Source organism: Patagioenas fasciata, chromosome 17, assembly GCF_037038585.1.
Source record: "Patagioenas fasciata isolate bPatFas1 chromosome 17, bPatFas1.hap1, whole genome shotgun sequence".
Classification (NCBI taxonomy): Eukaryota; Metazoa; Chordata; class Aves; order Columbiformes; family Columbidae; genus Patagioenas; species Patagioenas fasciata.
Window position 1 is genome coordinate 9,716,015 of NC_092536.1, and position 24,123 is coordinate 9,740,137.

Here is a 24,123-nt window from a genome sequence, read left to right on the forward strand (position 1 = left end):
CCCCGCCCCCCGCCTGTCTCCCGCCCTCACGCGCCGGACGCAGCAGAGGACGCGGCGGCGGCGCAGCGGGAAGATGGCGGCGGCCGTGGCGTGGGGCGGCGTGGCCGTGCTGCGGCGGAGCAGGTATGGGCACGTAAACTCCGCGCTGCCCCCGGCGAGGGGGCTGTGGCTGTCCGGCCCCGGCAGAGCTGGGGGCAAAGCGACAGGCGCTGTCTGACAGCCGGCACCCCAGGGGGCGGGGGGCGTGAGGAGGAGCCGGGCGGCGGCCCGGCCTCCCCAGCGCTGGGGGCCGCAGGCGCCCCCCCCCTCCTCTCCGGCTGCCGCTTCTCTGGCGTTTCCCTGGCGAAGGGAAGGCGCGGTTGTTAGTGGTGCCTCGGGCCTGTGCCCTGGGCATGTGCGAGGAGTCTTGGCCTCGTTCTCCAAGCTGGAAAACAGGACGAAGGTTTTACGTTTTCTGAGCAAGAAAAGCGTGTGGTCTTGTGTAATTTTAACTCGGTCTCATAGTCTGTAGTTGTCAGTGTGTAAGTGTTTAGTAGAAATGGGTAGTGGGGGCCAGGTGCTGCCCCCGCGGTTGTGTAACCCCGGGGAGAGCAGATTTGAGAAGCACCTGGTGGGAACCGACAGCCTATTCCAGATGTTCTCTGACAGCTGCTGCTTTTCACAGCAACAAGTCAGGGGATACAGTTCTGTGTCCTTGCAACACACTGTCCCCTTACTCTGCCTTCGCTCTCAAAACCTGGAGAAAACACTCGGTGCAGAAGTGTGGGATTGCCATCCGGCCTCGGTGCCTGGGAAGGGAGTTTGGTCCCTCATCCCACGGCAGCTGAAGTCACTGGGGTCTCAGCAGTTCCCACGCCAGCAGCCCCTGGCTGGGTGGCAGAGGCAGGAGGCCAGCACCCTCCAACACACTTGGATGCATCAAGGTCAGGCTGTCAGGAGCAGGGAAGGCGAGGCCAACGGTAATCTCTATAGTCTGGGCATCTTTACCTATTTTTATACAGATTTCAGAATAAGGAGGAGACTTGTTTTCCCATGTTGGACACCAAAAAACATTTTCTAAGAGCTTAGGGTCTGCAGTTGATAGTTTCATCCCTCCTCTGCGATGACCTCTGCTGAAGTACCAAGTCCCAGTGTGTCCTGCTCTGCCCAGGCCACCTGAACAGCTCCCAAGAAGCCAATACAGCTGGTTTTTTTTGGCTGTGCTTTTTTTACATGGTTATGTATCAAGACTCATATATGTCTCAAGAATACTAGTGCTTTAGACTGTAGCTAAGTTTTAATATTTTTTCCCCTGACTTTTAAAAACTGTGGTAAATTTAAGTTCAATGCTAGCTGGATTGGTTCTTAGTTTTTTGAATCCCTTAGAAGCAGCCAAGAGACTCCCAGCTTGATGATGGTGTTTTAATATGTTGTAAAACAGGCCTTGTAATACCGCAAATTAGTGTAGGTCTGGTGTATGACCCATGCAGATCAGCTGACCTCGTTCATTATAAAATTACATCACATTGCTATGTAAAACATACAGGTTCTGCAGCAGTGTGGGGTGCTTTTTCTGTCTTGCTAAGGAAATAATGTCCTGGGAGATGAGGCAGCAGTGTGATGTGTTTAGCACCTGGTTACAGGTCTCTATTTTGGGGAGGGACTGTTCCATCACATTTGGGTTAATTTAGTGGTTTTAATAGAGACAGTGAAGCTGAAGGGCAGAGTGAAATATTACTGACACCGCCTTATGGGGATAAGTGAAAACTATAGTGATTTGTCCTTGGCTAATATTAAAACACGGTTAGTGAGTGTCTACTTTCTTGACAAGAAATCTGGCATTTGCAGACTCCTTTTCTAAATAAAGAGATAATGTGTAGATTTAACTCAGTAGACACCTGAAATTAATTCTTAACATTCCTAATAACCACTTCCTGAAATTGAATCACCCTAAATGATGCAGTAGCTTGTAAGCGAATGAAGTAATTCTGTACTTGGCGTGTATCTGATCAAGAGCAGGTGAAGGGCCAGTGGGCCAAACGCAGCTGTCCCAGCTGTGGCATTCGCACCCCGGGAATGAGGAGGTTGCACAGAGACCTGCCAGACCTGGCTCTGCCTGAGCCTGTCGGGTGAGAACACAGGCTGGCTGCCCCCCGGGGTCCTGCCGTGCCATTCGCAAGTGCTTGTCTAAACCTGCTTATTTACAGCTGCCAACAAGAATAGTTATTGCGCAGTTGGATGGATCCTTCTCAGAGTCATTAGAAAGATGAAATGGTATATATTAAATACATGAAAAATCCTGGGTGAACCTTTTCCATGTGTTGGCCAGTTATAAGTCCATTTTATCTGTTTTCAGAGTGGCAAAGATGCTCACATTGCAGTTCACCAGCGCACAGAGTGGTGAGATGAATTCTAAAGAACTGCTGTGCCTGGCAGCCTTTTTACTTTTCCAGATATACCAGTTGGTTTAATAAATGACGTTTCTTCTTCACAGAATCCATTATTATTCTATGTACTCCTCCTCCCCACCAGCATGGCAAGGAAGGAGATACATGAACCCAATTCAAGTGTCTTGTAAGGTAGTTGCTGTTGTCAGAGGTTCCCAAGTGACACCTGTGTAGCACCTGGTGGAGATGGAATAATCCCAATGGCTAAATGATCATTACAAAATTTACCACAACATTTGCAAGCAGAGTTTGTTTTGATCAGCACAGCTGAATTCAACTTCACCCATTATAACCACTGCCTTTGGGTGGAAGTAAATGCATTAGCTGTGTTGTTACAGAGGATGGTGATCCTTGTGCTGTGTACCTGTCCTGTCAGTAGAGAAATCTTGTTTTAAACATTTTTGTTTTCCTCAGCAAAATACAAGCAATTTACTGACCTTAAAAGAGTTGTTTGCGTGCTGTTGGATAAAATGAGTCTGTTAAACTGGAAGAAGACTTAGACAGCAGTAACTCTCATCAGTTATCACTTATTTTAAAAAAAAAGTAACAGATTACTAAACATGTAGGTCAGGGCAGCCCGTAAAACAAGATGAAACTAGATGATATTACCTTGCTTTTTCAAAAAGACTCAGTTTGTATTCACAATCACAAATATTTTAGAACTCCAAACAGGCCAAGATATGATACATAATGACAGTGTAACTAGTTGCCCAAAAAGGTCTTTTGCCAAGATAAGCACATTCAATGATCAGAAGAATATCACTGTTACTAGAGAATTGAGCTCAAGAGGAACATGTGTCAATATTTGGTAAGAAGAAGAAAATATGTAATAGATGCTACATTGAATAATATCTGCAGGAGCAGTTGGATTGTCAGGTTTGTTTTTCTGGTTGTTTTTTTCAGGGAGGGAATAGGCCTAGTGGGAACTTCATGACACTTCAAGGAGAATTTCTTTCAGTGTTATTCAGGTTCTGAATATCACATTATCACTGCATTGAGCTGCTTATGTTTGCATAATTCAACTTTTGTAGTTAAGCAACTGTTTCTTGTTTGCTGTACTTGCAGTTTGCTGACGAGCTATAACTTCCTTGTATACGAGCACCTGGGGGTCAGAACTGGAGTCCTGTGGAAGCAGCCGCCTTCCCGGACGTTTTTCAGTGGTAAGTGGTGGCTTGTATCTACCCGGTGGTTTTAGATTCAGGGTTACTCACTAGGCAAGTTATGGTCACATATTGGTGAATACGAAATTCCTGAGATCAAAGCAGAAATGGGAGTCCAGCATCACAGACCTGTTCAGTTAATGGCATTTCCATAGACATGAGCTTGCAAATCATGCTTTACTCCTTTGGTGGTTTGTATTCCAGACAGTAAAAGAAGTGTGTTCACCTATTTCATAAGATATCTTATGAGGGCTTATTAGTTGTTTCTCAGCTGTTTTAGAATACTTGGATAGCAGGTGTTGTAGCAATAAAAATAAAAAACAGAAATAATTTCCTTTAACAAGAGGAACATTTTAGACACAGAGCTTCCTTTGCCATGGTTGAAAGCTGCCTCTCTGTTGTTTTAGAAGTGCCATCTGTTCCACAAAGATTTTACAGGTACGAGGAGCGTTCCAGAGATGCAAATTGGACGGCAGTTTGGATGCTGTGTAGCCAGAGCAGTATCAGCTACAACTGGAAAGGCAGGGTGGATCCCATCTGGGGCAATGTCAGCCCCCCCAGTCAGGAATATCTCTATTGGGGCTTATTAATAAGCCATGCAATTGTTTATTTTCTAATAACAGGTGCTATAGAGGAAGGAGGACTCTGGGGAAGAGCATATATAATGGAATCTCTTTACCTGTAGCTTTTAAACTTTTCCCAACATCTAATCTTTTTTGTAGTGAAGATGATTTCTGTATAGCAAATTAAAACACATTAACCGTAGGTTCATTTTTCTTCATTAACTTTTGCATGCTACTTAGTTTTCTGAGGAGTCTGCAGTTGAAAAATGACATTTTAAAAAACACAGTACAATTTAGCAGAGAGATTATTTTGAGATGTGAAACTGTTTTATGTCAGTTTAGTGGTTTTGCGTGTCCTGCAACATTTTTTAAGTGTTCTGTTGCTCTAGAGTGTTTCTGGCAGGAGAGGCGTGTTTGTATCTGTCTTTTGCTGACCAGTGTCATGAAGGTGATGTGGAAGAGTCTGTGTGGATGGTGGATAAGAGCTTTGTGTTAACCTACTCAGGAATAATGAGCCTGACAGCTAAATGATATCCATCGTCAGCTTGAAAACCAGGGAAATTATGTTAGACGTGAAGTGACTGTCAGTGAAGTCCAATGGCAAGCTTAATATGGGATGGATAATAAGAAAGTAACAGCACATACCTGGTGGGAATTTGTTGAAAGCTCTTCAGCTATATTACCTGCCTTGTAGTGCAGCTCTTGCCAGCTGTTCACTGTGAGATGTCTGAGGAATTCAGAGTTCAGTTTAACAGGCCTGTAAGAAAGAAAAGGTATAAAAATCATTTTCTATTCAAATCTGTACTTGTAATTTTAATAAATCAGGAAATCCAAGTAGGTTTACATTAAATGTTTAAGACTATTAGAATGATACTTGCACTTGGAGTTATTCTAGCTGGGTAATGTTGTGAAGATCAATACTATTGTTTGTTTTTAATAAATACTTGTTTGTAAACTTGTCACATGTGTGTTGTCATATATTAGTATAACAACTGCATACCAAGCTTCCTTGCCAGCTGAGTTATTGATCCCATTTTCTGTAATCATTTCTTTGGGTTAACTTGCCTGTCCAAATTCTTTGTCGGACATGTCATATGTGGGTATTTCATTACTGAAAATACACTTACATAGGTTAATAGAAACAGCCTCTCTTTGTTGCCTGGAGATCAAAGATAGTTCTTACAGAATAAAAAATCTGGGATATGAGTTACGGAAGTGCTGTTGCATTAACGCTGGAGGTGGAGAACAGTCAACTCTTCATTTATCCACAGGTTAAATGTTTTGCTGTGGCTTGTGGAACATCAAATTATTTGGTCTCTAGCACAGAAGAGAAACGTTTGCATCGATTAATCAATAGAGGCTCTTAGGGTGGAAACAGCCTCTCTTGGACAAACCAGAAAGAGCTGCTCCTGCTGAGGGGCTTTGGTTTGGGAATCTGGTGAAGGAGCAGCTTTGCTCACCCAGAATCAGAGACGTGGTGGGAAGGGAGTTAAAGGCTTTAGGGCAAAAGAGCATCGTTGGTCTCTGTACAGGCATTTCTGTTGGAATAGTGATGCCAGGTAGGAAGGTTGTGGAGTCTTCGTAAATTCAAAATAAATAAAAGTCTTTCTTTATAAAGCTTTCTTTACCTGTTGTAAATGATCCCTGTCCTTCATTGAGCATTGTCCTTTAGGGCAGAATATTTTCTAGATTGTTAACTGTACCTGTAGTTGCTGCCGAGTTTGTTGGGGGTTTTTCCATGGAAAATAAGATTTTTTTTTTTTTCCAGTAAGAATAAAGCTATTTTCATATTATGATGTATTTTAGGACGTATAATTCAAACACTGTTTTAAATCACATCTGTAGGAAATAAATAAGCAAAATATTAGTTTGGTAAAACAAAATGTGAGCAAGAATTACTTTTATTTGGCATCTTTTTGCATCATGGTGGATGAAGAATAGCTGAATGCTTCTGATCAGCTCTCCTACTTAGAACTAAAGCTTCCCAGATCATTAAGCAGTTATGCTTTGTCTCTATGCATTGTTTACGGAATTTTTTAGTTGTTAATGTGTCCTTTCATAGTCAAACACTAAGCCTGATGTTGATGGAACAAGATATAATCCATTGTTTTTTGATTCAGGCTCATCCATGTTAATGATTGTTGTGGAAAAGACACCAATCAGGATCTGAGAACTAATTCCTTTGGGCATTTTCTCTGTCCAGCACTGACTTATGCTCACTGCTGAGAACCTTCAGACTAATACTTCAGTCTAATGCTTACTTAGCCCATTAAGCCTGAACACACTTGTTTTCTCTGAAGGTTTTGCAAGGGACGTACATCCCACAGCTGCGGTTTGCTTGGTGCAGCTGTCCTGCGTCCACGGGTCACAGAGCAGGCTTGTGTTGTGCCACAACAGCTTGGTAGTTCTCTGTAAGAAACAGACATAATATTAGATGTCATTTTTTTCATGTGGTAACATGTAGTACAGCAGAATTGTGCATATCTTCCTGTTTACCAACCACACACTCCAGCAGGTCATCATTTCCTTCCTGCTTCCCGTTACCTGTACAGCTGGGGGATTCCCAAACTGTAATGAAAGCTTTAATGACCGAGAAGCGTGAAGCTCCACAGAGTTACAGATTGTTCCCCAGCAACTGAATATTCTGTATAGTAACAACAGAAGATAACATAGTTGGAAAGTAGGATAGTGCTTTCAGGCAACCCATTTTATATACTTTGGGGGAAGAATGTTGGGAGGGATGTAGAGGCGGATGAGGTTAAAGAACAGATGAGAAGTTAGTGCTTGTCAGGGGAGTTTCAGGGACCTGGGAAGCTGCAGTAACTGGAGCACTCAAGAGCATCTATATGTACCTTCCATCATAGATTTCTGATCACATTTTCATTGCCTAGGCTGACATCCCTTGGTGCACATAGTAGCTTTTTCTTTACTGTGTAGTTGTTCGTTCTCCTGAAGTCTTTTTTTTTTCCCTGTTACAGACAAGAAGAAGTTTCATACTGCGTCAGTAGGGCAAGCCTTCCGCCTGCGCCCCTTCCATGTTCTGGTAGCTACTGCTGGGGGATATGCAGGATACAGAAAATATGAGGGTTACAAGTTGGAACAGCTGGAGGAGAGAGGCATAGAGGTGCCTGTGAAGCTTGCAAGTGAGTGGAAGGTAAGAAACTCGGGGCAATTTTGCTTCCATCACACATGATGCAAAGCTCCTTTGCTTTCATTCCAACAAGGGAATGTTTGTCTTCTACTGCCAATGCATTTTTGACAAATCATGGAACTAAAATTTCTGTCACTTGTGGCTGAAGTCAATGTAATGATACATTAAGAACTGCTGGCGTTTCCTCAATATTGTAGTATGGTTGACACTTTATTTTTTTAAATACTTGTGAAATCAGAGGTAGAGGGGGTAGTTAATCAATTGAATAAAGAGATGTTTGGCAGGCATTGAATCATTCAGATGGAAATTGTGTAATCCAGCCTCTTGCCTGAAGCAGGGCCAATGCTGAATTCACACCAGGTTACTCAGGGCTTTGTCCACTTGGGTCTTCAAAATTTGCAAGGACAGAGATCCCAGTGGGCAGCTTCTTTCAATGCTGAATTATTCTCCTAGTGACAAATAGTTTCTTTATATCCAGTTAGAACCTTTCCTGTTGCCATTTATTGCTGTAGTCTCTCCATCTCCCTCATAAAGAGTCTGGTTTACAAGGAAGCTGAGATGGAATTAATTCAGAGTTAATAAAAACGTACCTGTTCTCTTTGTGAATATATAGCAAGGCCTGTTTTTGTAGCTGGCACCTAGGTCTGTAATGGCTGTAATTGCTGATCCTGAGAGATTTTTGCCTTTTTCTTCTGGATTCCAAGGAGTTTAGAAATTATCGTGGAATTGTAGTATGTATATCAGATTCACAAGTCAACTATCCATGGCAGCAGTGAAGTAAGAAATATTTCATAACTTCCTATAACTGCTGTATCTCCTTTGAACTATTAAGTATATTGTACAACTCCGTGTTAGACAAAGCACATGTGGTGTTCTCCCAAACAGGCGGGTGAGTGGCTGCTCCAGGGCCGTTTCTGAAGGTAAGGAGTTAAAAATTCCAGGATTGTGTAGGAGATGTTTCAGCGTGACCTTTAGCATCTCCTTTCTTTACATTCCCGAGCAGTCTGTGAGTGGTTTGGCCACATGCCTGTGGGGGACTAGGCTGGAATCCCTAAATTCATTTTCACTAGTGACCCAAATCAGGTAGGATCCAGACAGCGCAGATGCTGGCAGCTTAGGCTCTGATAGCTCCTCAGGAATTGATCTGTAAATCTGTCTTTTGTATATTCTTTTCCTGCTGAAGCTTATTTCAAACGGGTTTTATATTATGATTAAAAAAGAACTGGTAAGTGCGCATAGAATACTTATTTTAAAAGGCAATGTCAATTCAGTTTTGATACTTGGAAACAATTTTTTTTGTCATTGTTCATACTTTTAGGTATGAAATTGGGTAATTCCCTTACTAAATTTGCTTTCTTTCATTACGCTACTGTGCTGGTTTCTTATTATTTGGTGAAGCTACAAGTATTGCTTTGGATGAAACAGCTCTAAAGGATTTGTTTATTGCAGTGGGGAATCACACAAAGAATTTCAAACATGCACAGGACTCCAAATGCAGCCGAGACTAGTTAGGAGACACTAACAAAGCTTCCTAGTCCTTTCAGATATGCTTAAGTTCTGTTGAATGGTTCTGTGGGTGGCAAAGGAAGCTTGACAGTTGTGAGGAAAAAGCAAAACTGTGTTCATACATTGCAAGAAACATTCCAAACAATGTAGGATTCAAGACAAATAAGAGCTGCATTGTTCCTTTTTATTGGAAAGTGGAGTGTCTTTTTTGCTGACCTGTCATTTTCTGTTATTCTGCTTTTTGTGTTCCTGGAAGCACACTGAGGAGTGTGGAAAAGAGGGGCGTTTTTAGAGCGGAGTAAGCCTTTGCATTGGCAAAAAGTGCAATTGAACAGGCTTTGAACGAGTAACATAGAACAAGAGGCCGCTGCACATGCCCTCGCTGCTGAGGCTGCTGCTGTGAAGTTGCAGTTCCGCAACACCAGCCCCGTGTTCACACGAGAACACGCACCCTCTGCCGCCTCCGCGTGTCCGGCAGGTGGGGACGGCTGTGGAACAGGTGATCAGCACCGTGTCGTGCAAGCAGGGAACGTGTCGCTAGCGTCATAAACTGCGTGTAGTTTTTGATGAAATGAAAGAGAGTATACTCCTTTGTTTTGCTCAAACTTGGTAAAAGAATGGGGGGGCAGGGGGAAACGAAGCTGCTTTAAGCACCCCTTAAGTTTTTCCGCAGGGAAAGACAAAACTATTGTTTCTTTACCCTAGACCTTTTCTTTCTATAATTTTCTTAAGAGACATTATGTTGCTAATAGCTTGAGCTGATTAACGCCTTAGTGTCTCCTACTGTGAATACCAGTGAGGATCAGCTTTCATTTAATTAGATGAGGTAAAGCAGAGGACTTGGAGGGAGACAGGTAGATATTTATCTGTTGGATGGAAGCTTATTGTTTCAAATCCTTGCTGTCACAGAACATTTCCTGGCTGGGGTCTGCATGCATGGCATCCCGTTCAGATGCTAACCAGGGGGCATTCTGCCTCTCCTCAGGATGGAAGAATTACTCAGGGAGACCTTGGCCAAAGAGTGAGTTCGGATGGATGGAGTGACCACAGGAACAATCTAGAGAGAGGAACTTCTTGTAGCTGTGCTTTGCTTCCCTACTTTGTTCTGTTTTGTCTAAACAAAGCAGTGTTTGGTGGGGTGATGTGCAGCAGGAAGCCAGAGAGGCTGTAAGGGAAGTGAGCTGTAGTGACTTCTGATAATGCAGATGACAGATTAATACACAGTTCCGTCTTGTTCGAACCTCATGTTATTGCCATGGACCACGTAAAAGCAGCTTAATACAGTGGGAAAGTGCTTGAGTTTTGGGTCTTGATTCTCCAGAGGTAAGAACAGTTTTTCCAATTGATATTTAAAACTGCTGGTGTTTGTGTAACAGAGGACACTGGGTGCTGTTTTGGCAGTACAACACAGACGGTGCTTTTCTTGGCCCAGAGGAGACAGACATTTAGTATTATGATAAGAGGTGTGTATCAAGTTCAGGAAAGAACTAATAATGGAAAAACCTCTCATTATTTTTAAACGCCAATTTTGGAAGAATGAAACATAATCTGTTGGTTGGTCTCTTATTCTTCGTTCTTGCTCCCATGCTCTGATGGTTGGAGATTTGAGCAAACGTGAAATTACAATTAAAAAATGGTTGTGGAGTTGCCCAGTGCATGTAACAAACATGGTCAGGAAATGTTAAAGGGATTAAATTTCAACAGTATCAAAATGTGTGAAGGGTGTGATGGTATAAATGTTTTTTTTATCTGTCCTGGAAGATCGAATTGCATAAAACCAATACTTTTTTAATCTGACCAGCGAGATTGCTTTTTGACTGTATAAGTCTGCTCTGCCTTGTACAACCTCCTGAGCATCTTGCTGGGATTATGGAGCAATTTATCTGAGCGTTTCAGGAGCACCTCATGGGGCTGCAGAGCCCTTTCTTGCTTCGGCTGAAAACGCGCTGAGAGCGCGTTGTTCCCCACACAGCCGCTTTCTCTGTCTTGGCCAGTGGCTCCTTGGGAAACTGAACGGTGCTCAAGGGACCTTCTGGTTCCCCCGGGTGCCCGGGGCAGACCCCTCGTCCCGCCGCGCTGCGGGCCCCCGCCCCGGCTGCTCTCGCTGTGTTCCGGTCCCCGCCGCTCGCTCTTCCTTTTCGGTTCTCCTGCCCTGGCTCCTCCTCCGAAGGGGCCGGGGCCCCGCGGGACGGCAGCGGCTCCGGAGCGCCAGTGGCTGGGAGGGGAGGCGGGGGAGGGTCCCGGCCCCGCTCCGCTTCCTTAAGGCCGGGACCGGCCGGCAGCGGCACCGGGAGCGAGCGGCTGTGCTGGCGGGTTCTGCCGGGCGGGCCGTGCAGCCACCGCCGGGAGGTACGGGGGACCCGCCGGGGAGGGGGTGCGGGTGGGGCCGCCGTCCCCGTGCGCTGCCCGGCCGGACAGGGCGCTCGGCCCCGGAGCCCCGCGGGAGCGCTGCGGCCGGGGCGGTGCTGCGGGTGAAGCCGCTGCTTCGTGTCCGAAAACTGCTTTGCGAGGGCGGCTCCGCACCGGCTCAGCACCGCGGGGCGGCGGCAGAGTGAGGAGCCGCGCTGGGCAGGTAAGGGCGGGCGGGCCCGGGCCATCGATCGCTGCTCTCTGGTTTGCTGGAGCTTTCGGGAGAGATGTTCCAAAGTCTCTCGTGAGTCATCTCCGAGCAGATTTAAACAAAAGAAGTATCTTAGGTCTCCGTTATCAGAGTTCAGAGTCCGGTAACTATCTCCTCCGTGGCGAGGGCATGTGAGGCTGCCGGAGCTTTGTTCGGCCGTCGGGGTCTGGCTGGTTGGGAAGATGGAACTCGGGTTGTGCTTCCCTTAGAGACCCCTTATAGAACAGAGTTTGCCTAACAGGTATCTTAAGCCCAAATACCTTTTAAAACGGGAAACTGAAAATATTACTACAAAGTATTAAAATAACACAGTGTATTTTAGGTGTCATTAATTTTCATGTCACTTTGCAAAAGTAAATAAAACTTATTTCCTTGTTTCACAGAAGAGATTTTTGAGACTATATAACAGGCTTTTTGTACAGAATTTGGGTTTAAGTTTAAAAAACTACCCAACCTTTTATGACTAGATAAAATACCACATTTTTCTCTTTCTATTTATAGAATGCAACTAAAGCAGCAATGTAAAATTAGAGGAAAATGATCAAAAGGCTCTTTCATATGCAAAGTAAAGGATGTTGGGAGTTGAGGGTGGAGAGAGCGGAGTGCGGTTTGTTCCGTTAGCCAGCACCGGGAGCTCTGCGCAAAACGGGCCAGTTGGCCAACGCATCCCCGGCCAAGGTGGAAGTGAAGGCGCTACTCGAAAATCACATGGGGCGGCAGCCGCCAGCTCTGGCCTGGGCTTCCCCGCAGCACCCGAGCGAGCTCAGGCGCCCCTGCCTGGGTGGGAGCATCCTGCCTGGCTCTGGAGCGGCGATTACGTGTCTCAAATTAAACACATCCTGCTGGGAAAGGAATGGGACCTTTCGTAAATGGTCACCGAGTACTTCTGCCCTTATTGCAAGGCCTTATTTTTGCTGGCGCTTAAATAGAATACAGCATTTGGATGCGTATGGTGCATTTTTTAAATAGTAGTTCTGTTACCAAATGTAGAAAGTGTAACCAGAGGGCTCTGAGGAGTTCGACTAGTGCATTCCAAGCCTAATGATTCATGCTTATGATTTAAAATTCAGACTTCAGGTTTGAAATTCAGTTGAATATTAGTCTTCCTTGCTTTTTCGTTTTTTTTTTTTAAACTTGAGGGAAGGTCTCGAGGTAATTAAATGGGGTCACTGGATGTGACGCTTATTTGAGCTGACAGAGCGGAACAGTATTGCATAGCTGGCAGATTAGCAGTTGTCTATTAGATAATAATTCTCCAGGGATTTGTGCCTGCTGATAACTGCTGCTTTGATTTACCCAACGTGGATTCTGGGGGAGTTCAGACAGGTGAGGAAGTTCAGTACTGATATCCAACCTCCTCCAAACCCACAATCCTAAGATTCTTGTCCAAGCCAGTAATACAGGCTTTGTGGCACTGCCTGCATCCAAGAAGTCCAGCTATTGAGATGCTGTTTTATGAGCTCCTGTCATGATCACCAGTTCTTGTTCTTTCCCCACGGAAAACAGGTAAAGTCAGGGTGGACTTTTAGCCTTCTGGCACTGTAGGAACCGTCTGTTGCTTCTGAGGCAGCCACAACAGGGATGGCAACTTGCCTTAACTGTGTTTAAGCAGGACTCGGGTATTTGCATCTTGGTGAGTATAACGAGGTCAGCAGAACAGAACTTAAGACAAACATAGGTCTTTTTACTCATCTGAACTCAGGTTTTTTTGAAGAAGTAGAGGAAAATAAAGGCTTTACTGCCAATATTTCTTCCTCCGAGGAGAGGAATCTCTCTTGCACCACACTTTGTTTTGAACTGAAGGGTGGTAGTCCCTTCTGTGTTGGGCTGTAGAACATTTCAATGTCCATTCATGTTTAGGGAGCAGGTTAAACTTGCTCCATGCTTTCACAGAATTGAGCTTGTTCAGTCTAGAACATCATAATTTCTTGAAAACCTTTTGGGGGATGAGATTGAATTTCTACTAAGCAAGCTTGTGGGTTTTACCTCCTTTATCCTTAAGAGTACTGAAGAAAATGCAGCTGAGACTTGTTTGCTCTGTTGTCTTTCTGCAAAGTCAGGCAGGGGTGAAGGTCCTGGGAGGAGATGAGATGGGGAGTGCCAGACGAGCTCCTTTCTCTCCACAGTTTTGTTAAGACGCATGTTCAGTGGGAAAATGATTTCCATCTTGGTCTGCTGAAGGGCCTTTTGAAATGATGTTGTCAGTTTCACTTGTTTCTATTTAAAGTTTAGTATTTAATGGTGGTCATTTCTAACATTGCTGGCAAATCAAGAGGAATAGCTCCCCATGCTCCTCGTTTCTTTTCTTGGGATTTTGATGGGATTTGGGTAACTGCTTTCATCACTTTGCTATACAGATGGCTCCATTTTTGTTGTGTGGGAGTGACTTGTGCCAGCCAAAGACTGAACGATATTTAAACAGAAAAATACAAAATGTTGGCACATGGCTCAGGGAAGGAGGAGTATGTTTTGAGTGCTTTTGGTTGATTTTAAATTTACCTTATTTCAATTAACTTTTTTTTAATATGCAATTGTTAAAATTCCACTTAACATACACACAGGTCTTGGAACTTCCCGGGCTATAGAATACCATATAGCAGCTTTCTTCCTGGAAGAAAATACTTTAATGCAGAGGTGTTCTGCCCATCAAAATAGACAATTCTTGCTAGAATGTTTTCCTTTCAAGGCCTGAGTATGGGATGCCATTTGCTAGTTATTCTGGCTTTTCTTGCTGGCCCTCCCATTTCTCCTGCCTTAGCCCTAACACAGCACAACCTTTCCCTCACATCAGAGGACCAGAGCTTTTTTACCTACTCTATTAGGTATGCAGCTTTCAGGGTGTTTAGAGAGCTTTGGAAAGAATTAACTTCTTATTTTTTTCAACGCAGACTTTAACAGCAAATGTAAGTGAAATGGATGGCTACTGGAGAGTTAGCCCCTAAACTTCTCTGGGTATTTGGTTTTATCTTGAGGTGAGATGTAGCCAGCTGACTTCCACCTTCTAAACCAGCAGCCAGTTTCAAGCTCCCTTAACAATTGAAATCCAGTCAACAGGAGATGCAGAAAATCTCTGTTGGAGATGTGGTCTGCAGGATCAGAGATGGAAATTTCCCTCTGTGTATATTCAGAATGCTCAGATAGAAATACTGCAGCCTTTTGTCCTAACAACAACACGAACACAGCTTCCTTTATTCGTGTTTTGTATTTTAGTTCTACTGGACCTAAAAACTGTGACAGTGCTGACAGTCACATAATGGACACATTAACACTTCGTTTACACCCAGTCCTAAAACCAGCTTATTTCACTATGTGTCTGGGTATTTGTAGAATACGCTTTATCTGCTCCCTATGCGAGTCTTTTGAGATGGAAAGAGACTTCAAGAGATGGATGCTGGTGTCTGGCAAGGGCTGTAAAATAGAAAGATATTATTTTGTTGTTTTTCCAAGCTGAACCTTAAGAGCAGGAAAGGGTTTTTGGTGCCCAGCAGCCCAGAACTCTTTAAGTGGCCTGCACTGCAGAATTGAAGCTGGGAATTCTCTCCTCCTCTTCTCCACCCCGCTCCTCCTCCCGGCCTCGCGTTCGCCGCTCTGGGCACCGTGCAAGGCCGGCTGGCTGCTCCTGGAGCGCGTCGCTGCCCGGCGGCCCCCGACTGCAGGGGGATTTTGGAGAGTTGAGTTTCAATGGCCACCCTGACTAGCGAGAAGCAAGGACTGCGTATACGGACGGCTCGTTTTTGTCTTGTGCGGAGTCGGATTTGTAGCGGGATGTTGAAATATGACACCATGCCTGTTTGTTTGCAATAGCTGCAACCCTCGTAGCAGAGATTCAAGTGGGAAGCAAGAGGGGGAATCCAGAGACAAACCAGCGAGGCAATTAGGAACTGTGACGCCGTGTCCTCTCTTCCGTGCCGGAGCAAACAAAGAAAAGAGAGGTAGAGGAAAAAAGACTGAGCCTTGCAACCAGCCGTCACCCTGACGATGTGTCAGTCAAACACCCTGCAGGGACCAGATCTGCACACAGGGAAATGGTGAGATGCTATAAAGCTTTATCTAACCCTCCACCCTCTTGCTACAACCTCCGCAAAGTTAAAATTCATGTCCGGAGGCTGCGTTCAGGGAATGGCGGCAGCAGCAGCTGTGCCGGGGACCAGCACCCACAACTGGAGAGTCCAGGCCCGGCTGGCTCTGCCGGTGGTACACCAAATAGGAGAACTCGCTTCAGGTACTGTTTTGTGTTTTCTGCTTTGCAGGAAAGGTGACTGCAGGGAGAAAGCAGGGAGGGAGGGTGGGAGGGTTTCTGGGCAGAGACAGCCATCTGCAAAGCTTTTCTTTGGCCTAATTACTATAAAGCTCCTTATGCATTGAATTGGCAGAGAAGGGCACGCTGCTGTATGGCAAGGGGAACGGGGAGGTTTCACTCCTCTCCTTTCTACTCTCCATCACTAGGAGAATGGAAAAATTAGCGAGGGGCTGCTGTGAAACGGGGCCAAGGCAGCGAGGAGCCGGAGGGCTCTGGAGTCAGCTGCCAGGACGCAGCTCTGCGGGGATTGGTCCGGGAGCCACCGCAGTGAGGGGGGGGAGAGCGGGACCCCCCCACGCTCTGGCCCGGAGCACCCGCAGGCTGGGGGTGGGAAGGGTGGACCTGTTCCTTCCTATTCCCATGTCCAGTCCACCCCCCCTCCCGCTGAGAAAACCGGCTTTGCCGCTGCTGAGACGGCACTAAATCTCCTCAAGTGTTTTGGGGGATTTTTTTTCCCCTTGCACGGTGATGCACAGATCATTCTGCCTTTTCTTTATTCATTCGTGGGCAGGAAGGAATTGCGTTCGCTGCAGAAAAGATTCTGAGCCAAAAGCACCATCTTGCATCCCAAAGTGGTGACAGTTGTACTTGCCTGCATGGTGTTTTAATTCTGATGCAAGTTTTGAAAAGGACATGTTGGCAAGAAAATTTCCTTTTAATTTCTCAGCCTCTTTCCATCTTGGAAAGACATAGACGCTATTTAATAGTTCATCCTTCGTATGGCATAATCCAGTAAGAGAGCGAGCTGTGCAGAGCAGCCAGAGCGTACCACTCGCAGTTTGTGTGCGCACGTAGCTGTATCCCAGTTGCATCCTGCTTTCAGCAGCATGGGGAGGACGCTCCCCAGCCAGGATTTAAGTCAGGATGCTGGTGGTTCTGACGCTGCGATGGCTGACCCTGATGTTGTGTATGTGATCTTGCAGGTTGCAATTTCCCCAGCTGGCCCTGAGGCGAAGGTTGGGCCAGCTGAGCTGTATGTCTAGGCCTGCTCTGAAACTCCGTTCTTGGCCTCTGACTATTCTCTATTATCTTCTGCCTTTCGGTGCTCTTAAACCCTTGACCAGAGTGGGATGGAGGCCTATGAGCAGGGTAAGTGTCAGCAGGTGTCTCTTGCGCTTCGCGTACATTGGCTGTTTTATACCAGCAACTGGGTGGAAAATCCTTAGTGCAGAACAGGGTGATCATCACTGGTGTGAAAGCAGAGATGCAGTTCACATTTCCCTTTAGGTTTTGCTGTTCATAGTTGGGTTGACCAATTGTTTCACAGACAAGTGCTTTTTTTTTCAGTAGGAGAGCAATTCTTTGTCCTCTAAGAGTTAGGGTTCTACCCAGGAGAATCAACAGAAGTGCTTTAATTAATTCAGTCACCACAAAGTATCAGGGCTGGGATAAGGCAGACCAAACCTCTTTGCAAGTTCCCTTTCCTGGCCACACTGGAATGGTCTCTTGCTTTTTGTCATTTTTGCACGGGGGAGTTTGTTCTGAAAGTTCTTTGAGCGTTTGTAACCCAGCCTGTCCACACGATATGCAAATCTCTGCTCTGATGCGGAGCGCAGGGTGTAGGATGCCTTCAACATGGTTGTTCTCCTCACAAATTATGCAATTGCAGAATGTAACAACACACAAATATTTAAAATGAAAACACAACAAAATTGCCGTTCTTAAGAGTGTTTAATTGAACTGTTTGACCCCATCAACCTAAAAACCAGGCTCTTTTGAAGAGGGGGGATACTAGGAAATACCACTTTTGACTTTTGTTGTGATTTCACAGTTGTATCAGCATATTCTCCTTGTTTCTGGAAAACCGACCAAAATTTATTTTAGAAATGAATGCTGTATAAGGCATGTCAAATAGCAAAACATTTTTTCTTCAGTACTTCAGCTTACATAACCTAAGATACTGTTGTTTTAGAAGTTTTTATCTGAAGATTACATTGGTGTTTTGTTTCTGAAATATCACTGTATTTTAATGTGATGTGGGACAGTGATTTGAGAGTGAAAGCTTAATCTGCTGTGTTTGATATGCTGGACGGGCTCTCAGCCAGTGTGTGCTTCTGATTGTGTTTACAGCTGTATTTAGAAAGACTTAATTGTGAAGGATATAATTAATATTGAGAATAAATGACTCCGTAACTTTAAATGTTAAATGTAGCTGAGCAGGTCATGGATTATTTTGCAAAACTGGTTTCAGAAGGTTCAGTTCCCTTGGTCCACACACACCCACACCCCGATTACATCATGGTCACACCACCTTTTTGGCTGCTGCTACTTACCACAAACCCCAGAAGAGTGCCCTGCTGAATTACTGACAGGAAGACACAGTCATCTGTCCATTTATATCAACAGCATGTATCTCTTACCAACATGGTTTCATTTGTTTTTCTTGCTCTGAGAACTTTGGCTTTGGTGTCAGTCCAAAGTTATATTTCTACAGGAATAAAGGCACTTCATACTTTTGCAATTAGCAACTTGTATTGTTGCGAGAGGAGGAGTAAGGCTGGTGTAAGTTTATACTGCTGTAGCTTTATCCACAGTGGTATGTTTCTTTAATGGTTACTACTGGGATGTGGAAAGCACCCTCATTAGTAGATGTATCTGAGAAGCATGTCATCAAACACCAAGAAATTATTTTTTCAGTCAATTTTCATTTGGTTATTCACAAAAATGAATATATTGATAATGTTAAACATTTCTGGTGAGTGTTCTAGTAGTATATGTGAAATGTTTATTCTGTAAGCCTCACACTGGGGTAGTTTCCAGTAACTTGAATGTGGAGCTTCAGTCTGCAGGCGAGCAGAGATTCTGACTTCAGTGTAAGGTTGTATTAAGCTCCATCCTGTCCCTCATCTGCTCTCATCAGAACAGAGGGAGGATGAAGTGCAATGTTGATGTTTTCCTGACTTAAAGGCTACTCTGTGTGGTGTAACCCCCTGAATTCAAGGGAGCAGCTGGCAGGAAGAGTTTGATCCTTTCTCTGTTATGGGGAGAAGCAAGAGAAAAGCCATCAGCGGGCAGAACTGAACGGCGTGCTGCCATTTTTCTGCCTTTAGGTTGCTCTGTACAAATCGGTACCGACTCGCCTGCTCTCGCGAGCCTGGGGTCGCCTGAACCAGGTGGAGCTGCCCACGTGGCTGCGGAAGCCCGTTTACAGCCTGTACATCTGGACGTTCGGCGTGAACATGAAGGAGGCGGCTGTTGAAGATCTGCACCACTACAGAAACCTCAGCGAGTTCTTCCGCAGGAAGCTGAAACCGCAAGCGCGGCCGGTCTGCTGTGTGCACAGCGTGGTGAGTAGAAGGAAATGAAGATTTGACGCGACACGACCAGCTTCCCCTCACCCCGCAGGGGAACGTGTCTGCTTTCTGTGGTGATGGGAGGATGAGGAATGCATTCGTTCCTAAGGAGTGCCGGTTTTTTTCTCTTCACTGTAGATTAGTCCCTCTGATGGAAAGATCCTTAATTTCGGACAGGTGAAAAACTGTGAAGTAGAGCAAGTAAAAGGGGTTACGTATTCTCTGGAATCTTTCTTGGGACCTCGAATCAGCAGAGAGGAGCTGCGCTTTAGCCAGGGTGAGTTCTGCATCAGTTCTGCATTTATTCTGCTCTTTCAGTGTTCTCAGAGATCATGAGAAAAGATGATTACTTTTTTATTTTTTCCCTCTATTTCTCACATTGTCAGGAACAAAAGGTCTGGGTTTTGTTTTATTTGGGAATAAACACGTCACTATTCTAGTTCTTCTCTTTCTCACCTGTGGCTTTATACTGTCTTGTGTGGCTCATTCTGATTATCTGAATTTAATTGCTTGGTTCCTTTTTGTATGGTTATATTGACAATTATAATTGATTGTGAGATCTGCCAGTCTAGTGAGGCTGTAGCACTCCTGCTGTCAGACTGAGCTGTGCCCAAGCACCTGGTTAGGAAAAATTATATAAGCTGCTTCCTAACAAGACTGATGCACAAGCACTGTACTTGTAATGATGTGTTACACGGCTCTGCTGCACCTCCAGCCCCTCTCCAAGGCCATGAGTTTAAATGGAACCAAGACATCTTGCTAAACTGGCCAGGGGACTGGAGAGACCGAGTTCTGCAAACAGATGCCTTTGTGCTCATGTTGAAAATAACCCTATTGTCATTTGATAAAGCTAGGGACTCTTCACAAATTCTGTTCTTAAAAGAGTTGCTTTGAGAAAAATCCTGTTCTTGAAAAGGTAGCTTTAAGAATAATTCCATTTCACTGGATATCAGTTTCTGCTGTTCTGTTTAGGGAAGGGGAAACTCCAAAACTTAAGGATTTTCTTGTAAAGGGAAAAGAACACTTTGAAATATTGGATTCCTGGATGACATCTATCTTCTTGTAGTCCAAACAATACACAAGGACTGCATTTAGCCCTCTGCTATTAGTGCTGGTTCTAATGCAGACTGCTCAGCTGTGGTAGATGACTGCATGAACAACAGCTTTAACTCCTTTATTTGCTTTTTTTGTTTTTTTTTTTTTTTTTTGCAGCCCCACCTCATAACTCTTTTCAGCAACAACTAGTGACCAAGGAGGGGAATGAGCTCTATCACTGTGTGATCTACCTTGCACCGGGGGATTATCACTGCTTCCACTCCCCCACCGACTGGAGGGTGTCACACCGCCGCCACTTCCCAGGTACGTTTCTGTTCCTAGAACACGAACACAGAGCAGCTACAGAGGGAAGCACCGATATGAACCACTGCTGAGTGAGACGTGCCACTTGTGCAGTCTCATGCTACATAATGGGAGAAAAGTAATAGCTACCTACTTGGTTTTGAGCCACAGCCTCAGTAACCACTTCTGTGCATTTACCAAAGAGAACTGGAAAGGGCTGCTCTCATGTGCTTGATACTTCACCAGTGAAACCTGCTCCTAAGCTGTGAGAAGTTTATTTACCTTCCTTTTAGTAGCCTGTAGCCTTTTGTGTGACAGATCTTATGTGCTTAATTGGTTTCTTTCAATTCTGCCCATCAGGGCTGAGCCTAGGGACTGGTTTCTGCCTTTGTTGTTAGCCTGATCTCTCTTTAGGGTCTATCAGATGACAATAAACCATTCAGATGGCATCACAGTATTGCTACAAAACAGACAACTTAGCTTGAATATTTTCTGACAATTACAGGCTCCCTGATGTCTGTGAATCCTGGAGTTGCTCGTTGGATCAAGGAACTGTTCTGCCACAATGAACGGGTTGTCCTTACAGGGGACTGGAAACATGGGTTTTTCTCTTTAACAGCTGTTGGAGCAACAAATGTGGGCTCTATCCGCATCTACTTCGACCAGGTGAGGAACACAGTAGTTGGCAGCTTTCTGGTTTGGGTGGTTGAGGTTGGTACAGTAAAATAAAACAACAAAAAAAAAATTAACACTCTTATTACTCCAAAATTACAGTATTTCACAGTATTGATATTCCACACTGACTTAGTATGTTCTAAGACTGGCATAAAGGGAAGTATCTCCAGTACAGCCTATTTTCCTTAATACTCCTGTTGCACTTTTGAATTCTAATTATTGAAAATGGCTGGATATCCACCGTCTGCAGCGGTGCTAATAAATACAGAGTACTGAAATCCTCAAGTAACAGTTTCTTCCTTCTCTGTTTAGGACTTGCACACCAACAGTCCATGTTACTCTAAAGGTTCCTACAATGACTTCAGCTTCATATCTAACAACAACAAGGAGGGGATCCCCATGAGGAAAGGAGAACATTTAGGGGAATTTAACTTGGGCTCTACGATCGTACTAATCTTTGAGGCACCCAAGGACTTCAAATTCCAACTCAAAGCTGGACAGAAAATCCGCTTTGGAGAAGCACTGGGCTCTCTATAGAAACTCTCTCAGCAAGAAGGTTTTCTACACAAAGGGACTCTGGTCACACCACTGAGTGGTTCACTTACCAAGTGTGTATCACTCAGCAGGACCTGGGTGAGGAAAGCAGAAGATGCCATTGCTGTGTTCAACTTGAGAATATTTGGCCTACATTTACACACTGCTGAATGCAGAAAGGGAATTGAATGACCATATAGATACATATATATGTATCAGGGTACAGCTGCCTTTAAAGATGTTGACCATGGAGGTTTCTGTCCCACCCTGTGCCTGTAAGTCTTTCATGTTCTCCCCTTGATGTGCCACAGGACAATTATGTTCTTAGAGCCTGTAAGTCCCTTTTAAGCTTTCCTGGGCTGTGGGGGTGCAGTGGGGAAGTTGGAGGGAGAGATTTGCTGTGTTTAAAGGGACACTGACAGGCCGAGTCAGACCTCGAGTAAAGAATGTGTTCTCATATTTATTTTATTCTAAGACACTCTGCTGAAGTTCTTGTATATAGGCAACCTGTGAATGCATAGAGCACCAGTTAAATTGGCTAGTACAGCTTCACAGGCCAAACTAAGGAAAATGTACAACAGATTGAATCAGTGCAATAAATTAATCTTCCAGGTTTTATACTGTTAGACAACTTTAATTCTGTTACCTGACATTGTCCCTTTAAAAATGGAGTTTGCACTGTATTTTAAACCTGAAAACTGTGTCTACATTCCATACCATGAAACTGATCATCTTGGGATTTCCTTTAAAAAAAAAAAATACAAAGTTTTGTCCTATTCCCAATCCATAGTTTTATTTTGTTATTCCAGGCCTTAAAGATTTTGTTTGTATGAGTGGCAGTTACTTCACTTCTTAGATTAAGGGTTGGAAGACACAGAGGATGTTTTTCTTGTGTGACACAATGAGATTGCAGCCAAAATATGTTTTTACTTTCTATCTGTTTTCGTTGTTGCTTTGTCACTAAATTCTTGAAGAATGAATTCCTCTATTTACAGAAGGGTTTCAGATACTTCAGGCCCAATTTTTATTGCATGGAGTGAAATGCTCTAACACACTGCATATAAAAATATTACAGATCTTTGAAGCAATCCCAAGTTGCCTCTCAGGTGCCAGCCTGTAGTGGACTGGCAACAATTTCATCTTATGCAAAATATAAAAAAAACCCCACACCTGCTCCAACTTCTGCCCTCATACTCAATGGTAGGAATGTGCTGAGGGCTGAAAGCTCGATGCTGAAGCTTCATCCTACAGCAAAACTTCAAGAAAAGTTAAAAATCTAACACCTTGAATGTGGCACTGTATGGCACTGACAGAAACTGCTGCCAAAGTGAAGAGGAGGAATTGAGTTTTAAAGCAATGTATGGATTGTTTTTAGAGAATGAACTGTTTCAAGTTCAGGAACTCCAACATTTAGAACTGACTTTGCTGTCCAGAGCTTGTTGGGGTGGACATGCTTGTGAACCCTGCCTTTCTGCTCTCTGAAAGATTTCTTATTACTTCCTTGCTTGAGCCTTGGGTGTTTTTTCTGCTGCTTCAAGGAGATGATACGCTTTGACCAGCTGATTTCCTAAAGAAAACCTTATTTTCTTTGTATGCACTGCAGAAAATAGAATATATAATTTTGTTGTACAAATGTCCAGTTTGCCAAGTCCTGTATGCTTAGCTTGTCATCAGGAAGGACGGGATGATAAACTGCCTGTAAGCCATGTAGCTCAGCCATGACTCAGGTGACAGTGGCTGTTCAGGTGACAAGCAGGAGAAAATTCATTTGGCTCCGAGAGTCAATGTTTCCTCACTTTACACAGTTTAAAAGCTTGAAGTGGCTCTCAGCCACCTGTCTCGTTAAGCTTCTTGGCATTAGCAAGTTTAGTCCTGCAGCAGTATGTTACCATACCCAGGTTAGAGAAATGTGCACTTTTTTAAACCATTGAGAAAAACAGCAAAGGCAAACAAAGGTTGACCCAAGAGGATGAAGCTATGACTGGCCTTTTGCCTAACTTCAACATCATGTTAACAGTAGAAAGCAAGATTGTTCCAGTGGATGAAAGACAATTGAATCTTTTTCCCCTTTTCCACTGGGGCCTATGGCATCCAGACACGGCCAAAGCAACTTGAAGCTTTAATTTCTTCCTCCTTAACATCATCCTCATGGTATCTGAAGGTTACTGTTGGCCTAGTGAAGGAGGATGGGTTATCTGATGTTGGCTTTGTCAGAAATCTAAGGAGGACAAGAGGATTCAGCATGTGAGTGGCTGGTTTTGTGATGGTCTCAATACTGTGCAGAGCTCGCTGATTAACCAACGTGACTCGTTATGCAGTGGTCAGCAACACACCCTGGAAGTGAGAGCAAAGTTCCTAGAGGGTACTGATAATGCTGTGAATTTCTCCTGCATGGAGAATCCATTTAATTCTTCAACTGTATCAGTAGCATGGTATTTTTGTATGTCAAAGTGTATGACTTACTGACATTAACTCATTTAATGGCAAACATTTTGAAATAAAGAGTCTTATCAGTGTTGCTTATCTTTCTGAAATGTCAGGGTAACCTAAAGTAGGT

The 24,123-nt window shown here is 44.3% G+C and overlaps 1 protein-coding gene across 6 annotated transcripts; it reads left to right on the forward strand.

The window, feature by feature from the left end:
- Positions 1-36: 36 nt before the first annotated feature.
- Positions 37-24,084, forward strand: PISD (phosphatidylserine decarboxylase). Of its 6 annotated transcripts, XM_071816156.1 has the most exons (9): positions 11,058-11,155; positions 15,231-15,454; positions 15,532-15,648; positions 16,650-16,815; positions 18,777-19,013; positions 19,158-19,296; positions 20,232-20,378; positions 20,863-21,023; positions 21,345-24,084. In XM_071816156.1, the coding sequence occupies exons 2-9, from the start codon at positions 15,405-15,407 to the stop codon at positions 21,567-21,569; spliced, it is 1,242 nt and encodes a 413-aa protein (XP_071672257.1). In that variant the 5' UTR covers positions 11,058-11,155; positions 15,231-15,404; the 3' UTR covers positions 21,570-24,084. The 6 variants fall into 6 exon arrangements, with proteins under 6 accessions (XP_065707283.1, XP_071672257.1, XP_065707280.1 ...); XM_065851211.2 differs by lacking the exons at positions 11,058-11,155; positions 15,231-15,454; positions 15,532-15,648; positions 16,650-16,815 and adding exons at positions 37-123; positions 3,492-3,586; positions 7,128-7,303; XM_065851208.2 differs by having other exon boundaries at positions 15,231-15,648.
- Positions 24,085-24,123: the final 39 nt, after the last annotated feature.

Bases quoted from the DNA above. Each gene is read 5' to 3' on its own strand.
- PISD (XM_065851208.2), top strand. From the start codon at position 15,452: ATGGTGAGATGCTATAAAGCTTTATCTAACCCTCCACCCTCTTGCTAC. The intron at 16,816-18,776 runs GTAAGTGTCAGC...TTCTGCCTTTAG, and splicing joins GATGGAGGCCTATGAGCAGG to GTTGCTCTGTACAAATCGGT. The intron at 19,297-20,231 runs GTGAGTTCTGCA...TTTTTTTTGCAG, and splicing joins GGAGCTGCGCTTTAGCCAGG to CCCCACCTCATAACTCTTTT.